Source organism: Egretta garzetta, unplaced genomic scaffold (genome assembly GCF_000687185.1).
Source record: "Egretta garzetta isolate BGI_Z169 unplaced genomic scaffold, ASM68718v1 scaffold19, whole genome shotgun sequence".
Lineage (NCBI taxonomy): Eukaryota > Metazoa > Chordata > Aves > Pelecaniformes > Ardeidae > Egretta > Egretta garzetta.
Genome location: NW_009260768.1, coordinates 218,910 through 235,080, shown reverse-complemented (window position 1 = coordinate 235,080; position 16,171 = coordinate 218,910). Strand labels below are relative to the sequence as shown.

The following is a 16,171-nucleotide window of genomic DNA, read 5'->3' as shown; positions in this document are numbered from 1 at the left end:
GCTGTACACCAGGACTTGAACTCAAGCCTCCAGAGTTAACACAAAGCTAATCCATTAAGCTGCTTAGTTTCTACCACCTCATTAATAATGTATCCTCTAAGGCCAAAGGAAAACACAATGTAGGGATTTTTTAAAAAAAAAAAAAAAAAAAAAAAAAAAAAAGAGACCGATTGCATTTAAGAATTTAAATCATTTTATTGCTTTACCTGCCATTAGGACAATCTATAACAAAAGGAATATAATATAATATATTAGCACATACAGTAAGTCAGACTTATATAGTCAGGTAACAATACAAAAATGGTCCTCTGATTGACTATAGCTTTCTAGGGCAATAGACTTCATAAATTCGCTAAAGGTGGACTAGCAAAAAATTACTTCTAAAGCCCTGGATGTTAGCTAAGGCAAAACTATGCCAATTGTGGTTTCAAACATATTTAAATTGCACACAAAGGTAAAGCTATAACTGTGATTAATATTTAACTCAGACTTAGCTGATTTATCTTAAAATCTTGTAGGTAAAACTACAAAAGGGAGTAAACAGCAAGCTAAAAAGATGCAGTAGTGAAATTTGATTAGAAAGCCTTATATAAAAAAAATGTGCATTTTTTTTGTGGAGCTCTAACTAGTTTACACAGTTTTTGGTGCCTTAAAGTAACACAAAGAACATATATGAAGAAAAAACCTGGATAGAGTCAAAACTTAATAGTTTTACTAATAAAAAAAAACAAAAAAAACAAAAAAAAGAAAAAAGGTAGCATTTGCTTACTCCTTAAGGACTCTGGCAGAAATCCTCTACTCAACATCTTCTGAACAGAGAACTCAAACCACAAGTGTTTAAATCCCATTATTGGGATTTCAGGTTTGGAAGTACCCTGAAACCTTTTGTAAAGGCTTGATACCCTCAGCATTACTTTGCATCAATTAGCAGGCTCTTTCTGATTATCTACATGCCTGGGAGAAAGTGTGTTGAATTTGAATCCATATCACCTCAGAAAGGAAATAAACTGAGGGCTCCATCATTAGAAGTAGTTGCACAACAAATGCAAAACTGCTTGCTGTCACTCCCAAATACAAACCTATGCTACTTTATATAAATTACAGTTTAAAGGAAACTTTAAAAATTGCCTACCATTATTGAACCGTGGAATTCAGTAAAAACTTTTGGGAAGTATTGGTGCGCACAGAATAATGGAACACAAAGCTGATAAATACTGAAATACATTTAAGACTCCGCAACATATTGAACTTGGAAAAAAAAGAGTGAGTATGAAGTAAGTGTCACGTAAATTCCATAAGCAAGGAGAGAGAATGCACCTTTTGTATTTAAACTAGACTTGTAATTAACCATTTTAAAAACTATGAATTGACCCATTTAAAAACTTAAAATAACTGAGCGTTGCAGGAAAGTTAAAACATTCACTTGTTCCTGCCTCACATTCTCTACCAAGAATAATGGCATCTATACAGACCAGCAGTCTTGCCTCCTGCAACAGATGCTGGCCATAAATACTCAATATTTATTTTCCCTGGTAACAAAGGGTCACCTGAACTGATGATCATTGTTTAAAAAGTCAACTGAGGAATACAAAGCAAGCAAGAGTCACAGGGAAAATAAAATATTTGCTTCCAATTTCTACACCCATCTAAGTACTTGAACGTTCCTAACAGCTGGACAGCTGCACCATTCTTACGCTAATCTACGTACTAGAGACCAAAGTTAGGCATTGAATCTAACATTTGGTTCTTGCCACTTTGAACTGGAAGAGCTTTAAATGGCCTATCTATCGCTGAAGAAAGAACAAGAAAAAAAATCAGTTGCGGCGAGTCAGCAAAGTAAGTAACAACTGCAGTAGTTCACCAGAACTATTAACCTTGAAACCTTTGATTTACACTTGACAAAAACATAACTAAGCAATCTTAAACCAGCAGACACAGGAACATTTATACTGTTAAATTCCAGCTGTGGCTTTCTTAGCAGCTGATGCCTCACGACTGAACCCAGAATTACAGTACCCAGAAAATTAAAAAAAAAAAAAAAAAACAAAAAAAACCCAGGCCCCAAGAAGCTCAATTACAAGGGCAGTTCTCATTTGAAAAGAAATACAGCAGATTATGACAACAGCCTTAAAATCTGTCCAACAATTTGAGAAACACCTTTAAAAAAAATTTTTTTTCCCCCCCGCTCTCTCTTGTCACCTCCTTACTCTATGGCAACTGGCATGGTGCCAGGAGATCTCCCCCTCACTGAAGCAAGGCTGCGTTTGCCCAAGTCGGACACTGTTGCACAGAGAGAAGCCGTAAGAGCAGACATCTCCATAGAACTTTTTCTATTAATTTAATGGGACAGAGAGCACAGAACTAATATGCTCTAAATTAAAAATAGTGCCATGATAAGCAATTTTTTTTTTTTTTTTTCTTTTTTTAAACAGACAGGAAGCTGCAAATGCCAGTGGCAATGTGGCTCTGCACAAGGGTAATAAAGCAGTCTGCATTTGTGAAGCATGTTTTGGATAGGGAGGAAGGTTTCAGACAGACAGCGATACAAAACTGTTGTACTGCTGGATGTTTCGCTTGAGAATATCCGAGCACGGACCCAGGACACGTTCAAATCGGGGTCGATCAAGCTTTACACATTTCAACAGGCCACGAGCAACAACTGTGGCAGCACGGGGACGGTTCATCAACAGAGCTATTTCACCTAGGGCAACAGGAAAGGGTGAACAGCGTTAAAAATCAACGTGCAAAAGAGCCAAAGAAATTACCCTGTTGTATTTCAAACTGCTGCAGGAATTGAACAGAAGGCAATTCAAGTTTTAACACCAATCAGAACGAGTATCTACGCAGTTACATTACAAGCAACTGTGAAGGCAGTTTCAAAAAAACTACTTGATTTTCTTATTAAAAAGCCTGTCCACATTCAAGACTCTCTGAAGAAGGCCTAAAGAATTTTCAACATTGGTTCCATTTGAGGAAAGGTCATGTTTCAATTCACCACATAATTTTCCTAGCCAACAATGAGTTATTTTTCTAACATGTAATGTATGCTACTGTTCAATTCTGATGTTTCTAGGAAACTCAGGACAAGACGACCATGGTATTGAAGTAAAAAAACATTAATGCACAAGCCTCTGACCCATAACTAGCCAGAATCACGAACCCAACTTTGCCACAGCGCTGTGGAAGATTGGTACCTTGAAGTCCCATTGGATTCTCCTTTTATAAGTTATGCACAAAGACACCAAAATCTTCATTTCAAACACCTGTGACAACTGCTAAACAACATATTTGGAAATGAGGTTTTCAACAAGCCCCTGTTTCCATCGGTGATAACGGCTCCCCCTAACATTCCTAGCATGAAAGTAACCACAGCATCAACTTTTTTGTTTGTTTTTAAGCAGTTGGGCTGGTTATCTCCATGTTCAGGACTGAGGAAAGAATTCAGTGCTCCTCAGAGAATAAGTTTGCCTGCAGAAGGGATATTCAAAAGAAATGAGAGAAAAAAACCCAAAACTTTTCCTCTCTGCCCAGTTAAAACTCTTGAACTCACTAGCCTCCAAAACACAGGCTTGCAAAAGAATAAGTAGGTTCTAAGGGAGAATTAAACCCCTGGGGGACAGTTAAGAGTGGGAAACTCAAGAGTGTGCATCAAGGGAAATATTAGAAGAGAATGAAGTGACACACATAGAACAAAAATCCAGTACTAGATACTGAGCCAAGCAGACCTTTGGCCAGATCCAGTACTATTAGTGCATTCTTGAGTACATCCCACTTCAGGCCCTTGCAACAGAATATTTGTTGATTACATCATCTACAAAGCTGAAAAACTGAACAGACAGCCAGAAAGCTTTAGCAAGAGGACTGCTTAGAAAGAGCAGTAAGGAGAGAGGACCTACCTTAAACATGAGATTAAAAAAAAAAAAAAAAATAGGCTTTTGTGTGCATGTGTGGAGAGAGGGAAGTATTTAAACATTAAATAGTAGGTTCTGAACAGGTTGCTTGCTTTGTTTCAGAACTGCAAGCCACTTTTGTTCTGAACCCAAAATAAGGCTGCCAGGAATATCTTGTTATATACTGTTACATTACACCCCAAGAATGCTCTGTGAGCACACGTATCCAGTCCTTATCTGCGATCCAAAATACATCAACATGCACTACACAAGTGATTAGTTCCATGTGAAGATTATTTCATAGTCTTCATGAGTAAGTATTTACAATAGGATCTTAGCCTTTTTCTTTGCCAGCACACATAAGCTTTTTCAAGCCAAATAACTTGCATACCACGTAACTTTTGGCTGAGTAAGAACACCTTCAACAGAAGGAGAAAAGACCCTGATCTGCACTTAGGAGGCTATGTCCAGAGCACCACACAGTTTCGGGGTCCCCAGTACAAGATGCTGACAAAGCAGCACAAGTCCAGCAGTACCACCCAGATGGTTACGGGACTGCAGTGCAGGATGTACAAAGGGAGGCCAAAAGAGCTGGGTTAGTCCGACCTGGAGAAAAGAAGGCTAAGGAGAGAATCTTAACGCTGTCTTCAGCTGCATGAGTGAAAGATTATAAAGACAAAACTAGACTGCTCTCTGCACAGTGAAAGGCAGAGAGAAAGCAACCAGTTGCAGAACAGGAAATTCTTGTTAGGCATAAAGAAAAAAAAAAAAGTTCTTCACAACATGGCTGGTTAAACTGTGAAAGAAGCTGCCCAGAGAGGTTGTGGGATTTCCATCCCTGGAGACACAAGAGACTCAGCTGGACACAGCCCTGAGCAACATGATGCAATTTCAGAGTTAGCTCTGCTCCGAGTAGTGAGCTCAGACCAAATCTCCACCAAGTCCCTTCTAAATTGAAGTGCTCTGGAACAGCCACGCTTCTGTGACATGTGTGCACACCGGAATGCCAAGTGACTCTGATGCTCACCTGATACTGAGTGAAACCACACAAGTTAGGATGGATTTACTTAATTACTGTTTTGGCTATCAGTATCATCCACAGCAGTCAGCACAGCACAGGTAAAATGGTGACAGTGGTGTATGTAATCATAGCTGTCACTAAATAACTCACCAAAATAATCAGAAGGTGCCAGTCTGCCCACTTCAACAAATTCTTCATTTTCTGATCGACGCTGTAACACTGCAGCTGTGCCCTTTAATAAATCACAGCAATTAAACAATTGGAATTTCCAGCATTGCTTGAAACATTGAATTCCACAAGGAATCAGCTGCTTTGCAGAAATAACTGTTATGATGTCTCAGTCTTTAAAAACCACTTCACAATCCTTGCACAGTTCACCAGACTGCTGTATAAAAACCAGCTGGTCCTCCCTCCTCTCTAAGCATAAAATGTCTTGGGTATTTATGTATCCGCAGCACTGATTTCTTCCTGGCTTTCCTCATATTACAGTATGACTAGCAAAAAAAACCCCACCCAGACAGAACACAATAATACCACTAGCAAGACATGACTAGCTGTCTAGTACAGGTCTCTGCTCTTCTGAAAAAGCTAAACAGGTTTCAGCCAGAAACTTGTTACTTTTTTCCTGGGAGTACCATTTATAAAAATAGCAAAACTAAATATAAGCTTCTGCATGTTCAGTGAGATTATATTTATTCAGCAATTCTCTACAAGTACATTCTTACATTTCATTTTTCTCCTAGTGTCTATTTAGGGGCAGAATAAGCCATGTTAAAAACAAACAAAAAAAAAAAAGTGAAGTCTGAGCTTGAGCTTTTAATTTTGACCTTACTTACCTCTAAGATAATGAAAAACTCATCTCCTGGCTCTCCCTGGACCACAATCTTTTGCCCATCCTCAAACTGTACCGGTTCCAAGGCATCAGCTACAGTGAGACGCTCCCACTTGTCCAGAGATTCTGCAGAGTTAACAGTTCATTAATACATTATCTTTTCAAGGCACAAATTATACTTTTTAATCTGTCCTTATACAGAGGTCAACCTATTTCTGGCTACATTTGTGCCTCAGATATCAAGACCTGAATTAGAATTATTTTGGAATGATGAAGGAAAAATAAAGAAAAACCAAAACACCACACCAAAAAAACAACACACCGCCAAAAACTGACTGCAAAGCCTGTACTAACAAACTACCACAATAGCCTGTAATCAGGCTGCTGGGTAACAGCTTTATTACAATATGGCAATTTATTTCACTTCAGAACAAAAATCTTCTCACTTACCCAATATAGATACTTTACTAAGGAATTCCTCATACATCTTTCTCTTTCTCAAAGTACTCCCCTACAAGAAAACAAAACAAAAACCCAAGCACACAAAGTAAGTTTTCTTTCTACTTCATGTTTTACATGAGGCTTCAAATAAAACTTAAGATAAAAATATATTCAACCAGACATACCACACCCTCTCACAGACCTCAAACTCACAAGATTGAAATATTACTGAAATATTACTGAAATAATGAAATTTGAGTTCAGCAACCTTCATAAAGTACTTAGCATTTATTGCAGTCTTAGTGTTTCTTAAATGCATTCCTACTGTATAACCTTACCAAAATCCATAAATATGTTCAAGTTAGTTACAACCGTTGTTCACAGGCACTACTTGACAAATAGCAAGCTAAATAGAGAGCAGAATCAAAACACCTGACAAGCTAACCCGCAGGTATTACATTTTTAGTCCAGTTTAATATTGCATTGGTATTGTTTTGTTCACTAATAAAAGATTCCTCACAGCCCCATGCCTGCAACCTTTCTGACTACAGAAGAGAGAGCAGGATCTGGAATAAATAGCTCCAGCAAAAGAGACAGAAGGCACAGACAGAACGTCAAACGACCAGCATAAATTGAGTAAACAGTAAAACCAAAAGCGTAACTCCAGGTTACACACACAGCTTACTTCAATCAATGGCATAAGCCACACATCAGCTAGAAAAATACTTGCCATCAGGATCCTTCTATAGCTATCTCTATCGATGCCCCACAACTTCACATTTGTCTTCGCTTTGACAGTTGCAGCACGAGGAGTTCCATATATAAGGGCAAGTTCTCCAAAGCTTCCACCCTCACCAACGCTGGTTGCCCACTCGCTGTTCACATAGACCTGAAAGGCAGTACATGGTGAGGAGCCACGGCCCACGCCGCTTGTGAGCTGGTCAGAGACAACACAAAGCTCCTGCCACCCTGTATTTCCTTTCCAGTAAAGGAAAATTCTCACATCTGTACAAGAGTTGACCGTTTTGGGGTTTCATCAACACTTCAGAGCCAACCCCGGTCCCAGCCACAATTTTTGCTTTCATCAACAAAGGGATGAAACTTCTACATCATATGCACAGAGACTGCACACAGACTCCTGAGACCCTTTGATAGGAAATAAAATCTCAACAAAGCCTCTGTCGGAGAAAGCTATGGTTTGGATGGGGAAATAAAAAGCCTGGTCATTCTTAAAGCCTGTCCCACACCTCAGCTAGACTCCACCCGGCACTCCTGAAGCGTTAATATTGTGTTGGTTTCTGAATCGTCCATTTTGAAACTCAACACAACTCACGTCTGTGCAAATTGAGATTGAGCAAAGAGGCTCCAAAGCAAAAAAAAGCTCCTACAAGTAAGAACTTACTATGAAAAAAGCTACTAAAGGAAGGACCTGTAGATGATGCCTACAAATACCAGACTATTCCTCTGCTAGGGATGAACATGTCATTAATAAACTACCAGTGATGCTTACATCCATTTCTCCTTGATCAACAACATAGAAGTTATCACCTTCATCACCTAAAGAAGAAAAAAAAAATATTTTTGAATGCATGCTAAAAAGAGAGTAAAGCTATGCAAGCATTCATGTTTCACAGAACTGGCACCTCTGCCAGCTTTGATGCTTAGAATCTAATAAGGTTGGCAGAAACAAATTTTGCACAGCTTACAGGGTGAAATTTCACATTTTGCTGATTTCACACTCCTCTCAGTCCTGTGAAAGAGGCCATCTACTGGTATGCAGGAGATCAGCAGCATTTCCAGGATTACTGGCAAGGCGTACGGGATCCATAAACTGACATAACATGTTCTACAGAGCCATCAAATGACAATCTTTCCAGTAGACAACATACGCAATGAAACCACATTTTCCTACAATTGCTCCACTCCTCACTTCGGTATGAACTGTGCTTTAGGTAACGTAACAAGAAAGGGTCATTGCATCCAGACAAGGTTTTTATTTCCAAAAAAACCCCCCAAACTAACAAGAGGCTCTGCTCGCCATCTCCAACTTACTCATCAATATAAACATTGTCACTTGCCTTGCTGTATGACAGTCTCTCCTGCGATGTAGGTGACGGGGAACATTGCATCGAAGATGTCACTGAAGAAAAGGATACCAAAATTAGACAAATGTCTGGAAAACTGCCACGGGTGCACATTCATACATCTGTACCTCCAACCCTCCTATAGCCTCTGCATGGTTGAACCGACTGTTGTAAAGAGGCTGTGCGGTTTTTGTACATTATGACACCTGTAGCTCTTAAAGTGCGGACTTCAGAATACAAAAACTTATTCCTACCTCCTTTCATTATCATCAAGATGGGCAAACAGCACGTTCTTCTCAATAGCTTTTGCCAAAGCAGCCATAGTCTTATAATCTTTTGGAATAACCTAGGATATAATCAGAAAAAGTAACCGATTCATTTTTTGAAGAAAAATTTCTGCATTCCCCTGGGTAAATAAATTATTCAATTGCTACAACACACTGGCTGAGTTTTTCCAGTTTCTTTCAAGCACTATAGATCTAAAGCCAAATATAGTCAACGTTTACAGCCAGTTTATGCAGAAGGTAAATAAAATCTTGTATTATTTTACGCGACTGTAAAAGCATCGTTCCATGCTAAGTTTGTAAGTTTTTTTTGCAAGAGTACAAGTACCTGTTCCACCCGTGTTCTCCTATGTCTGCTCTGCCATTAGGCTAAATGTAACGTTGTTGCAGCTGTCGAATAACTAAGCAATTTTTTTACATATATATTTTTTTATAGGTACATATATTTCTATATTACTTCAAAGGGAACAGGTCTATGTTATGCATAAATGGTTTAATTGCATGACAGTTTATTCTAGCCTCCAATTAAACACCTATATGCACAGGTCTGCTTTTTACAGTTGTCACAACACTTCACAGGTTACAGGAGCTGCATTATTTAATACACGGGATAGAAGGTGGTCTTAGATAAACTCTTGGATTGTAAATGAAATTTTTAGCAACATTTAAAAGTTAGAGCACCTTTCTAACATAAGACGCAGCATCCTCTTCTGTATAGACTTCTGCACTGATGGCCCCACGCCTTCTTCGACCCTTAACCACAGGGTTCATGGGAGGAGGAGGAGAGATTTCATCCTCCCGTGAGTCTGAGCGTGAACCAGACTTCTGTTGATTCAACAACTGTTTTGTTTCCTCCTAAACAGGAAGGAAGACATGTTTGTGTCACATAATCCAGTACAGCAAAAAAGCCATTACGTATGCTATTCCAAGTTAGCCTGCCAGTGCAAGGGAGCTTCCTGTGTGCTATTACTCCCACATTAAGGCACTCAGGAGACCAGCGCGACCAAGATCAAAGGCCTTTCAAAATAGATGGGAGATAAGCCTTTCATTCATAACATTCATATCACAATGGTGTTTATTTTAATAAGTTACACTAATAGTTTTATAAATTCAGAAGTGTAAGTTGATTCTACTTTCCGCTAGTGTATTAAACAGGCAATGAAGCAATTCTGCAAATGCTAAAAACATTTTTCCAGCTGTAAACCCATCAGTTCTTTCCCTCAGCTGGGTGGCATTAAGCCTTTTTTGATTTGAAAGGCAGAAGAGCAGTTCCTCAGAAATCCATGTTACACGAGAAGCTTTTGAAACAAGGTCAAGTCACGGACCAACTCAATGCTCGATAACCAACAGTTATTTTAGGAGAAAGAAATATAAACACTGCTTTCAAAAGAGCTGGAGGAAGGATGCTAGAGGCCAAACAGCAGAGGTTTTTTCCATGAACCACAGGTTTGTCAACTAGGCACGATGTTACACATTTTCCTTATTTCCCTCCGTTACCTGCTGTGCTGTGTTGTAGCAATATCCCAGAACTCCAGAGTACTTACAATGAAATGAAGTCTAACTGATTTGACACATGGAAATTTGATTCTTCTACCTACCATGAGATTCACCTTCATCAACTAAAATGAGGTTAAAAACAAAATACAAAAGCTGACCTTGGAGCCAAAGCATTTGCATCATAACAGCTCAAATGACTTTCTCCCAGTGCTAAGGAAACAGGGTTTTGTGACATGCCTTTAAAGAACAAGGGGTTATCTGTTCTCCGAGAGCTCCAGGCACTTCTAAAAGCTGGGTTTTGTCCCAGTGTCCTTGATCAAGCTGGGCAGCTCACTGCTTGGCTGCCACGCTCCACTCCGGAGGTGCACAGAGGCTATGTATAACAACACCACTTTGAGGAAAGAGACATCAGATAACCATTACAGCGAGTTTACATTTTACACCTCTCAGATAGCCAAAGAGCAAGCACTGATCCGCCGAATTACATTTCACTTCCTGCCTTTTGCCCATTGATAAAATAGTGCTACATTTCAAAACGACGGAGGCAAAATTTATTTAAAACCTCGTTTCCATCTTCTGGTTTTAGAGAAACAAGTCTCAGCTGAGATGTTGTTAAAAATAGCTTGAGGAGTAGTAAGTGTTCGGTTTAAACTGCCTCTCTACAAAGTGGGCAACACCAGTGACCACAGCAGCATACTGGTTATTTGTAAACAGATACTTACCCATTAAAAAAAACTTGACACTTTTTAAGTGAACTCCAGCTGCTGTATATTTTCCAGTATCACATAGAATATTGAAATCCTGTAACTTTCAGAGATAAAAGCACTTCAGCAGTATTTAGCAAGGGAGCTGCGTATCAAAATGCTGCTCAACAAGAGACTTGCCAAGGTAATGGCCCACTCAAGGAACAAGGAAACTGCACCAATAGAAAAAGTACAACTGGTAACTTCTGCCTGATCTGGGATTTAATGTTACTATATGAAAAGAAGTATGATAAGGCAGGGCATGGACACAGAAACCAGTCACAAGTGAGTAAGACAAGCCATTAACTTAAAATATATTGGCTATTGTAATCAATCTGTATACACACTCATCAAGAGGAAGATTACCCCCAAATGGGACAAATCTCTCTATATTCACATTACGTATCACAAGACAACACTGTGCCACGGAGTGACATGCTGTTTTCATATCAGTAGCTTTTCACGTATTCATCTTTTTAAAATACATTTTATATAATTTCTGATACTAAACCACATATACCACCAGATCAGAGAAAAATTACACTAGGCCCTGAAGAAAGAGCGGCAGTTGTTATTCTCAGTTACCTTAGAATCTAGCCACTGTTTGAGTGAGAAAATGTATTTGCTCAGGTTTAGAAGCTCCTCAAATTAAACACAGAATGGACAAAGGCATTGATTTTGCCCGGTACTGGTAAGTTTAAACAATACCTGCATTTTAGAATCATAGAATTGTTTAGGTTGGAAAAGACCTTTAAGATCATCAAGTCCAACCATTAACCTAACACTGCCATCCCACCACTAAACCAAAAGGTTTAGCAATAAAGTTAGCCTATTTATTACACCCAAGCGTTGATCCTGGTCTTCCAGCTGATGGAGGAGTTCAAGAAGTTTTCAGTGTCAATGACCACTAATTGTAATTATTATTTTTCTTTACAAGTAAGAAAGAGTTATTAACTCCATTGAAATTATTACAAGTAAGAAATGTAAGACTTCACATACTCAGCTACTGAAGACAAACAACCTTCACAATTTCAGAATTATGTTTTACACTGCATAGACCAGCATCTGGTAATTGTCATCACACCAGAAATAGTCTCAACTTCTTCTGGTTAATTTGTATTTAATTTATATAAGCTCTCTGCTTACTTTAAAAAGAAAACACTCAGGAGTTAAAAAAGCAGTGTGGGAAGCTCTGCTGTAAGTTCACAACTGCAGAGTACATCTTTCTTAACTACCATGTTTTGCAAACCAAACACTTAGTAAACAGGAAAATATTCCGGTATTTTGGAAGCAGGGCAGGTGGCAGGGAACAGGTACAATGACTGGATATCAATCACACTTCATAATTCCAGCTTTCTATAAAGCCTAATATGCACATAACTGCATTACACACAACATTTCAAACCTGCGCTTATTCCAGTGGACAGCCATGTCCAATATCCGAGATTCATCTGGCAGGCTGTAATAATGATCTCTACATTAAATTTCCATAGCTCAAACGACATTAGACGGCCAAGCACAGCACCGGGTAGCTATTAGCTTTCAGCATGCATTGGTGTTACCAGACACATATGCACAGCAAAGAGAAGAGAAGCCTTAGCACAAACAGACAAAATAAAAACATTTATACAACCGAGGTGTAGCAATTAGATTCATGTAACAGCTTTCATAACTCAGAAGAGGGCATCCGAATTCCTATAGTAGCTACAACGACCTCAGAGGCAGTAATTTTAATCTTTCTGAACATAAATTCAAAAGCATGTTTAAATGTCTCCAACGTATTTTAATAACATGACAGTGAATCAGCTCTGTGTGTGTGCGCTGTGGAAGAGATGACTTGTCAAGGTAACTAGAGAGAAAATAGTAACCTCGCTTCAGATTTAAATGGTGTTTCTTCAAAATTCAGTCTTAAAAAAAAAAAAAAATACTCTCTCTCATCCTCAGTTTCATCCAGTCTAACAGATTCACAAAGTATCTTGAAAGCTTGCTCTGCTTTATTAAAGATGTAGCAGGCATTAGTTCTGGAAGGTGAAGCAGATTCCGTTTCAAACATTTTTGCTCTACCAGAGCTAAGCACCGGGTCAGAGCTGGTTAATAATAGTACTTAGCATTTGTGCTTTCCAGACACAGATGTCAGAGGAGTTTGCTAGCATAGCACAGGATGTTCACTGTTCTGTTACTTGATAGCTATTAAGGTACCGTGTTATCTGGTTAAACTAAGGCAAACCCATTAGACTGGATGGTGAAATTACTTAGAGAAAGCTGCAGCAATTTTTAAGTGCAAGAAGAAAAATGCTACAGTTCCACTTTCAGCTACAGCTGCGCTAGTGGGCATGTATAACCTATGCCAACACAACTCCTAAAAGACCCTTACCAAAATTGTCAGAGTAATTTAAGGGGAAAAAACATTATCTAAATAGTTTTATTTTCAGCTTCCTTAGAGGCTGACAGAGTACATAAACAAACTATTTGCACCAGAATAAAATCATCAAGAGTTATTTGACTCTGGAATACATGAGATTAAGCTCAGAGCTAGACTTGTTGTCTTGCTAAAAAGAAATTAAGTTCCCTTTAATCTTAAATACTACACACTAACCCTAAGTCCACTACACAAAAGCATCCGGATATTCCTATTTTATATCCCTACGTATGGATTGGTTTACAATTTATTCTAAGTGTAGCAATGCAGTTTACTTTGTAAAGTTTTGTATATCAACACTTGTGGTGATATTTTTAAAATTGACAATCTGTTAGTACTTAGAAACTCGAGAATCCAAGGTGGGAAGGAGGCACAGCAACAGGGAGGGACAATGCATCTTTAAGAACCCGATTACTACGTGGTTTGCTGCTGACATTCTCTCTGAAAGAGAATGCACTCAAGATGCAACCACACACACACAAAAACGTCAGACATCTTATAGATTTCTCATTCATTTAATAAGCAAAGTGTTCCTCAAATACATGGGGAGTATAGGAGGTTAGCTTGCAGCATTTGGTCCTTTTCTAGTCCCCACCTCGACCACTTCCATTAAAAGATAATTTTCACTATACACACTTACGATCTCTAGTGTTAATTTCTTTCTTCTTTACATCAGCATTTAGTAACTAGTTAAAATTAAAAAAGACAATGAAAGAGATCTACCTCCCATATACAACCAGTACTGAAAGCAACACCTGCAAATGACTGCTGTACAAGGTCAGAGTACATTATTTACTAATGGTGTATTCTGAACAGAGTCGCTGTATCGAACCTTTCCCCTGCAGTAGCCTCTAAAGCCTCCCTTTTTCATAGCAGCTTCTTTTCCTATCTGCTTAGATATCAATATATTAAAATGAACAGTTTAATAAGAATATGAAATCGCCGATTCAAATATGACCACTGAGATGACAAAATGCTTTCCATTCCCAAGATCCCAGAATACTTCCAACAACAACAAAACCGCCAAAGAGACCTTGAAGACAAACACAAGAGGAACAACAAAGCAAAACACCGACACCTTCTCCCAGGAGAAGGCAGAAAGAGGCTTGCTCTCCTAGAGATTTGGAATGCAAATACTTCTGTTTGACTTCAGCTAGACCTGGATAACTACCACTGGCCTGCTATTTCTGTGCTGTACCCAAATTATTATAAACCCTTTGCCTCAATATAAGAAACCGAATGCCTATCACCAGTGTCTAAGCAAGGTCAAACGCCACGCTTACCATCTAACTACAGACACGATCGCATATGCTATCTATCAGGTTCTATGAGTAAGCATTAGTCGGGGATTACATCTGCATCCCAGCTGGGTGTCAGCTCATGTTCTGCCCTGCCTGCTGCGTTATGACAGAGGTGCTTTTACACCGTGATCAACTAGCGTGAACTACTGGAAGAATAGGATTTGTTTTCCTAAAGCACCAGTTCCGATTTCTAACGGCCAATACAAACGCTGGTCAAATCTGAAGCTCAGCCTCTAAATCACAAAGAGATGATGTAAATTCAGCTTGTTCCACTCCCCTCCCACTATGCATTTTTACCTTCTCCAATCTTTCGAAGTATTCTCTGAGGAATCCCATGGGTCTTTCAGGTCTCACTGTGCATAATTGTACAATGCAATCCTTCAGAACTTGCTGGATGTTGTGTTTTTGGACGTAAAGTTCACACTCCCGAAGGCTACGTTCCTCCTCGCTGCTGCTGCTGCTAGAAGCTGCCATTGCTGAAGATAAGAGAAAGAGAAGGTTAAATAACTAGTGGAAACAGATGCTGCTGCCCGATATAGTCAGGCATGTTATGCTGCATTATCATCTACTGATATCACAGCATAAAACTACCTTTATCTCTAAGACTAGCAACTAAGCTAAATCATGAAAGAAAAAGCTATGAACTTACTTAGTACCTGGAAAGAAATTAAAAAATCTGGGTGCTCTATAGCCACAGGCACAAAAGTAAAAGCATTTGATTGAGATGGAAAAGCTTCAACAACTCAAGCCCTGTGAGCACTCAAAGTCAGGGAAGTTTCCACCTAAACTTTCTGCCGATTAAGCCTAGCATTTCATGGGATCAGAGGCTCACTTCGTAAACAGAGCTGTATGGTCTGCATGGGGTCACGTGGATGACAACCAAGGAGAGGTGGGTGGAAGCTGGGAATCCGAGAGGCAAGTATGAAAAGTATTAGGAAGTGAAACTTGTCCAGGTTGAAGCCAAAGCCAGTTTGCCAAAAGCTAAGGCAGAGTCCAATGACATAAATTATGGAATTAGAGGCGTTTCTCCTAAAAAAACCTATTCTCTAGTTTAAACTGGTCCATGCTTCATAACTGTCTCCGTGGATACGCTGCAATCCCAAAAATATTACTGCAACTGTAAATAATCAAGAGTACATCTTCAAAAACATCTGTTACAATGCCAGGTTTTCAAGAGACTTTAAAACTATAGCGTCAGCTGTAACACTTTCAAAAATGTCCTTAAGCAGGTTTTTTTCCACCCCTTTCAGGTTACAGAACCATTTTTAAATATATACATATATATAAATATTTCACATTATTTTCATCATAAAGTAATTAACACTGAGACAGCTAAAGAAACAGGTAAGACTTTCTCAGGGCATTTTTTGATGAAATATAAAGAAAGTTACCTGGTACAGGGACAGTGGCAACAGCTTATGAATACGCAGTAAGATACGTTGATCCCAGGATCAGCTTTTAAAAGGGGAAAAAACGGGTTGAGACAAAATAATTTTGAGAAATGACAAGTCGCTGAAAAGCAGTTGTCTTATGCATTTTACCCTACTGAGGCAGCAGATGGAGAAGCGTAGGCCACACAGGCAATGTAACATTGTGCCCCTTCAAATTATGCTACTGGCGATTACAGGAGGACTGGAGTCAATGCAAAATCGCAAACAC

The 16,171-nt window shown here is 39.0% G+C and overlaps 1 protein-coding gene across 1 annotated transcript; it reads right to left on the bottom strand.

Moving 5' to 3' along the window:
- Positions 1-2,180: 2,180 nt before the first annotated feature.
- Positions 2,181-15,967, bottom strand: PRKAR1A (protein kinase cAMP-dependent type I regulatory subunit alpha). Its single transcript, XM_009646149.2, has 11 exons — positions 15,904-15,967; positions 14,810-14,988; positions 9,234-9,407; positions 8,523-8,614; positions 8,263-8,324; positions 7,695-7,741; positions 6,915-7,073; positions 6,194-6,254; positions 5,748-5,869; positions 5,062-5,143; positions 2,181-2,701 (listed from the first exon to the last, which is right to left on the bottom strand). Exons 2-11 carry the CDS (start codon positions 14,984-14,986, stop codon positions 2,529-2,531), a joined length of 1,149 nt encoding a protein of 382 aa, XP_009644444.1. The 5' UTR covers positions 14,987-14,988; positions 15,904-15,967; the 3' UTR covers positions 2,181-2,528.
- Positions 15,968-16,171: the final 204 nt, after the last annotated feature.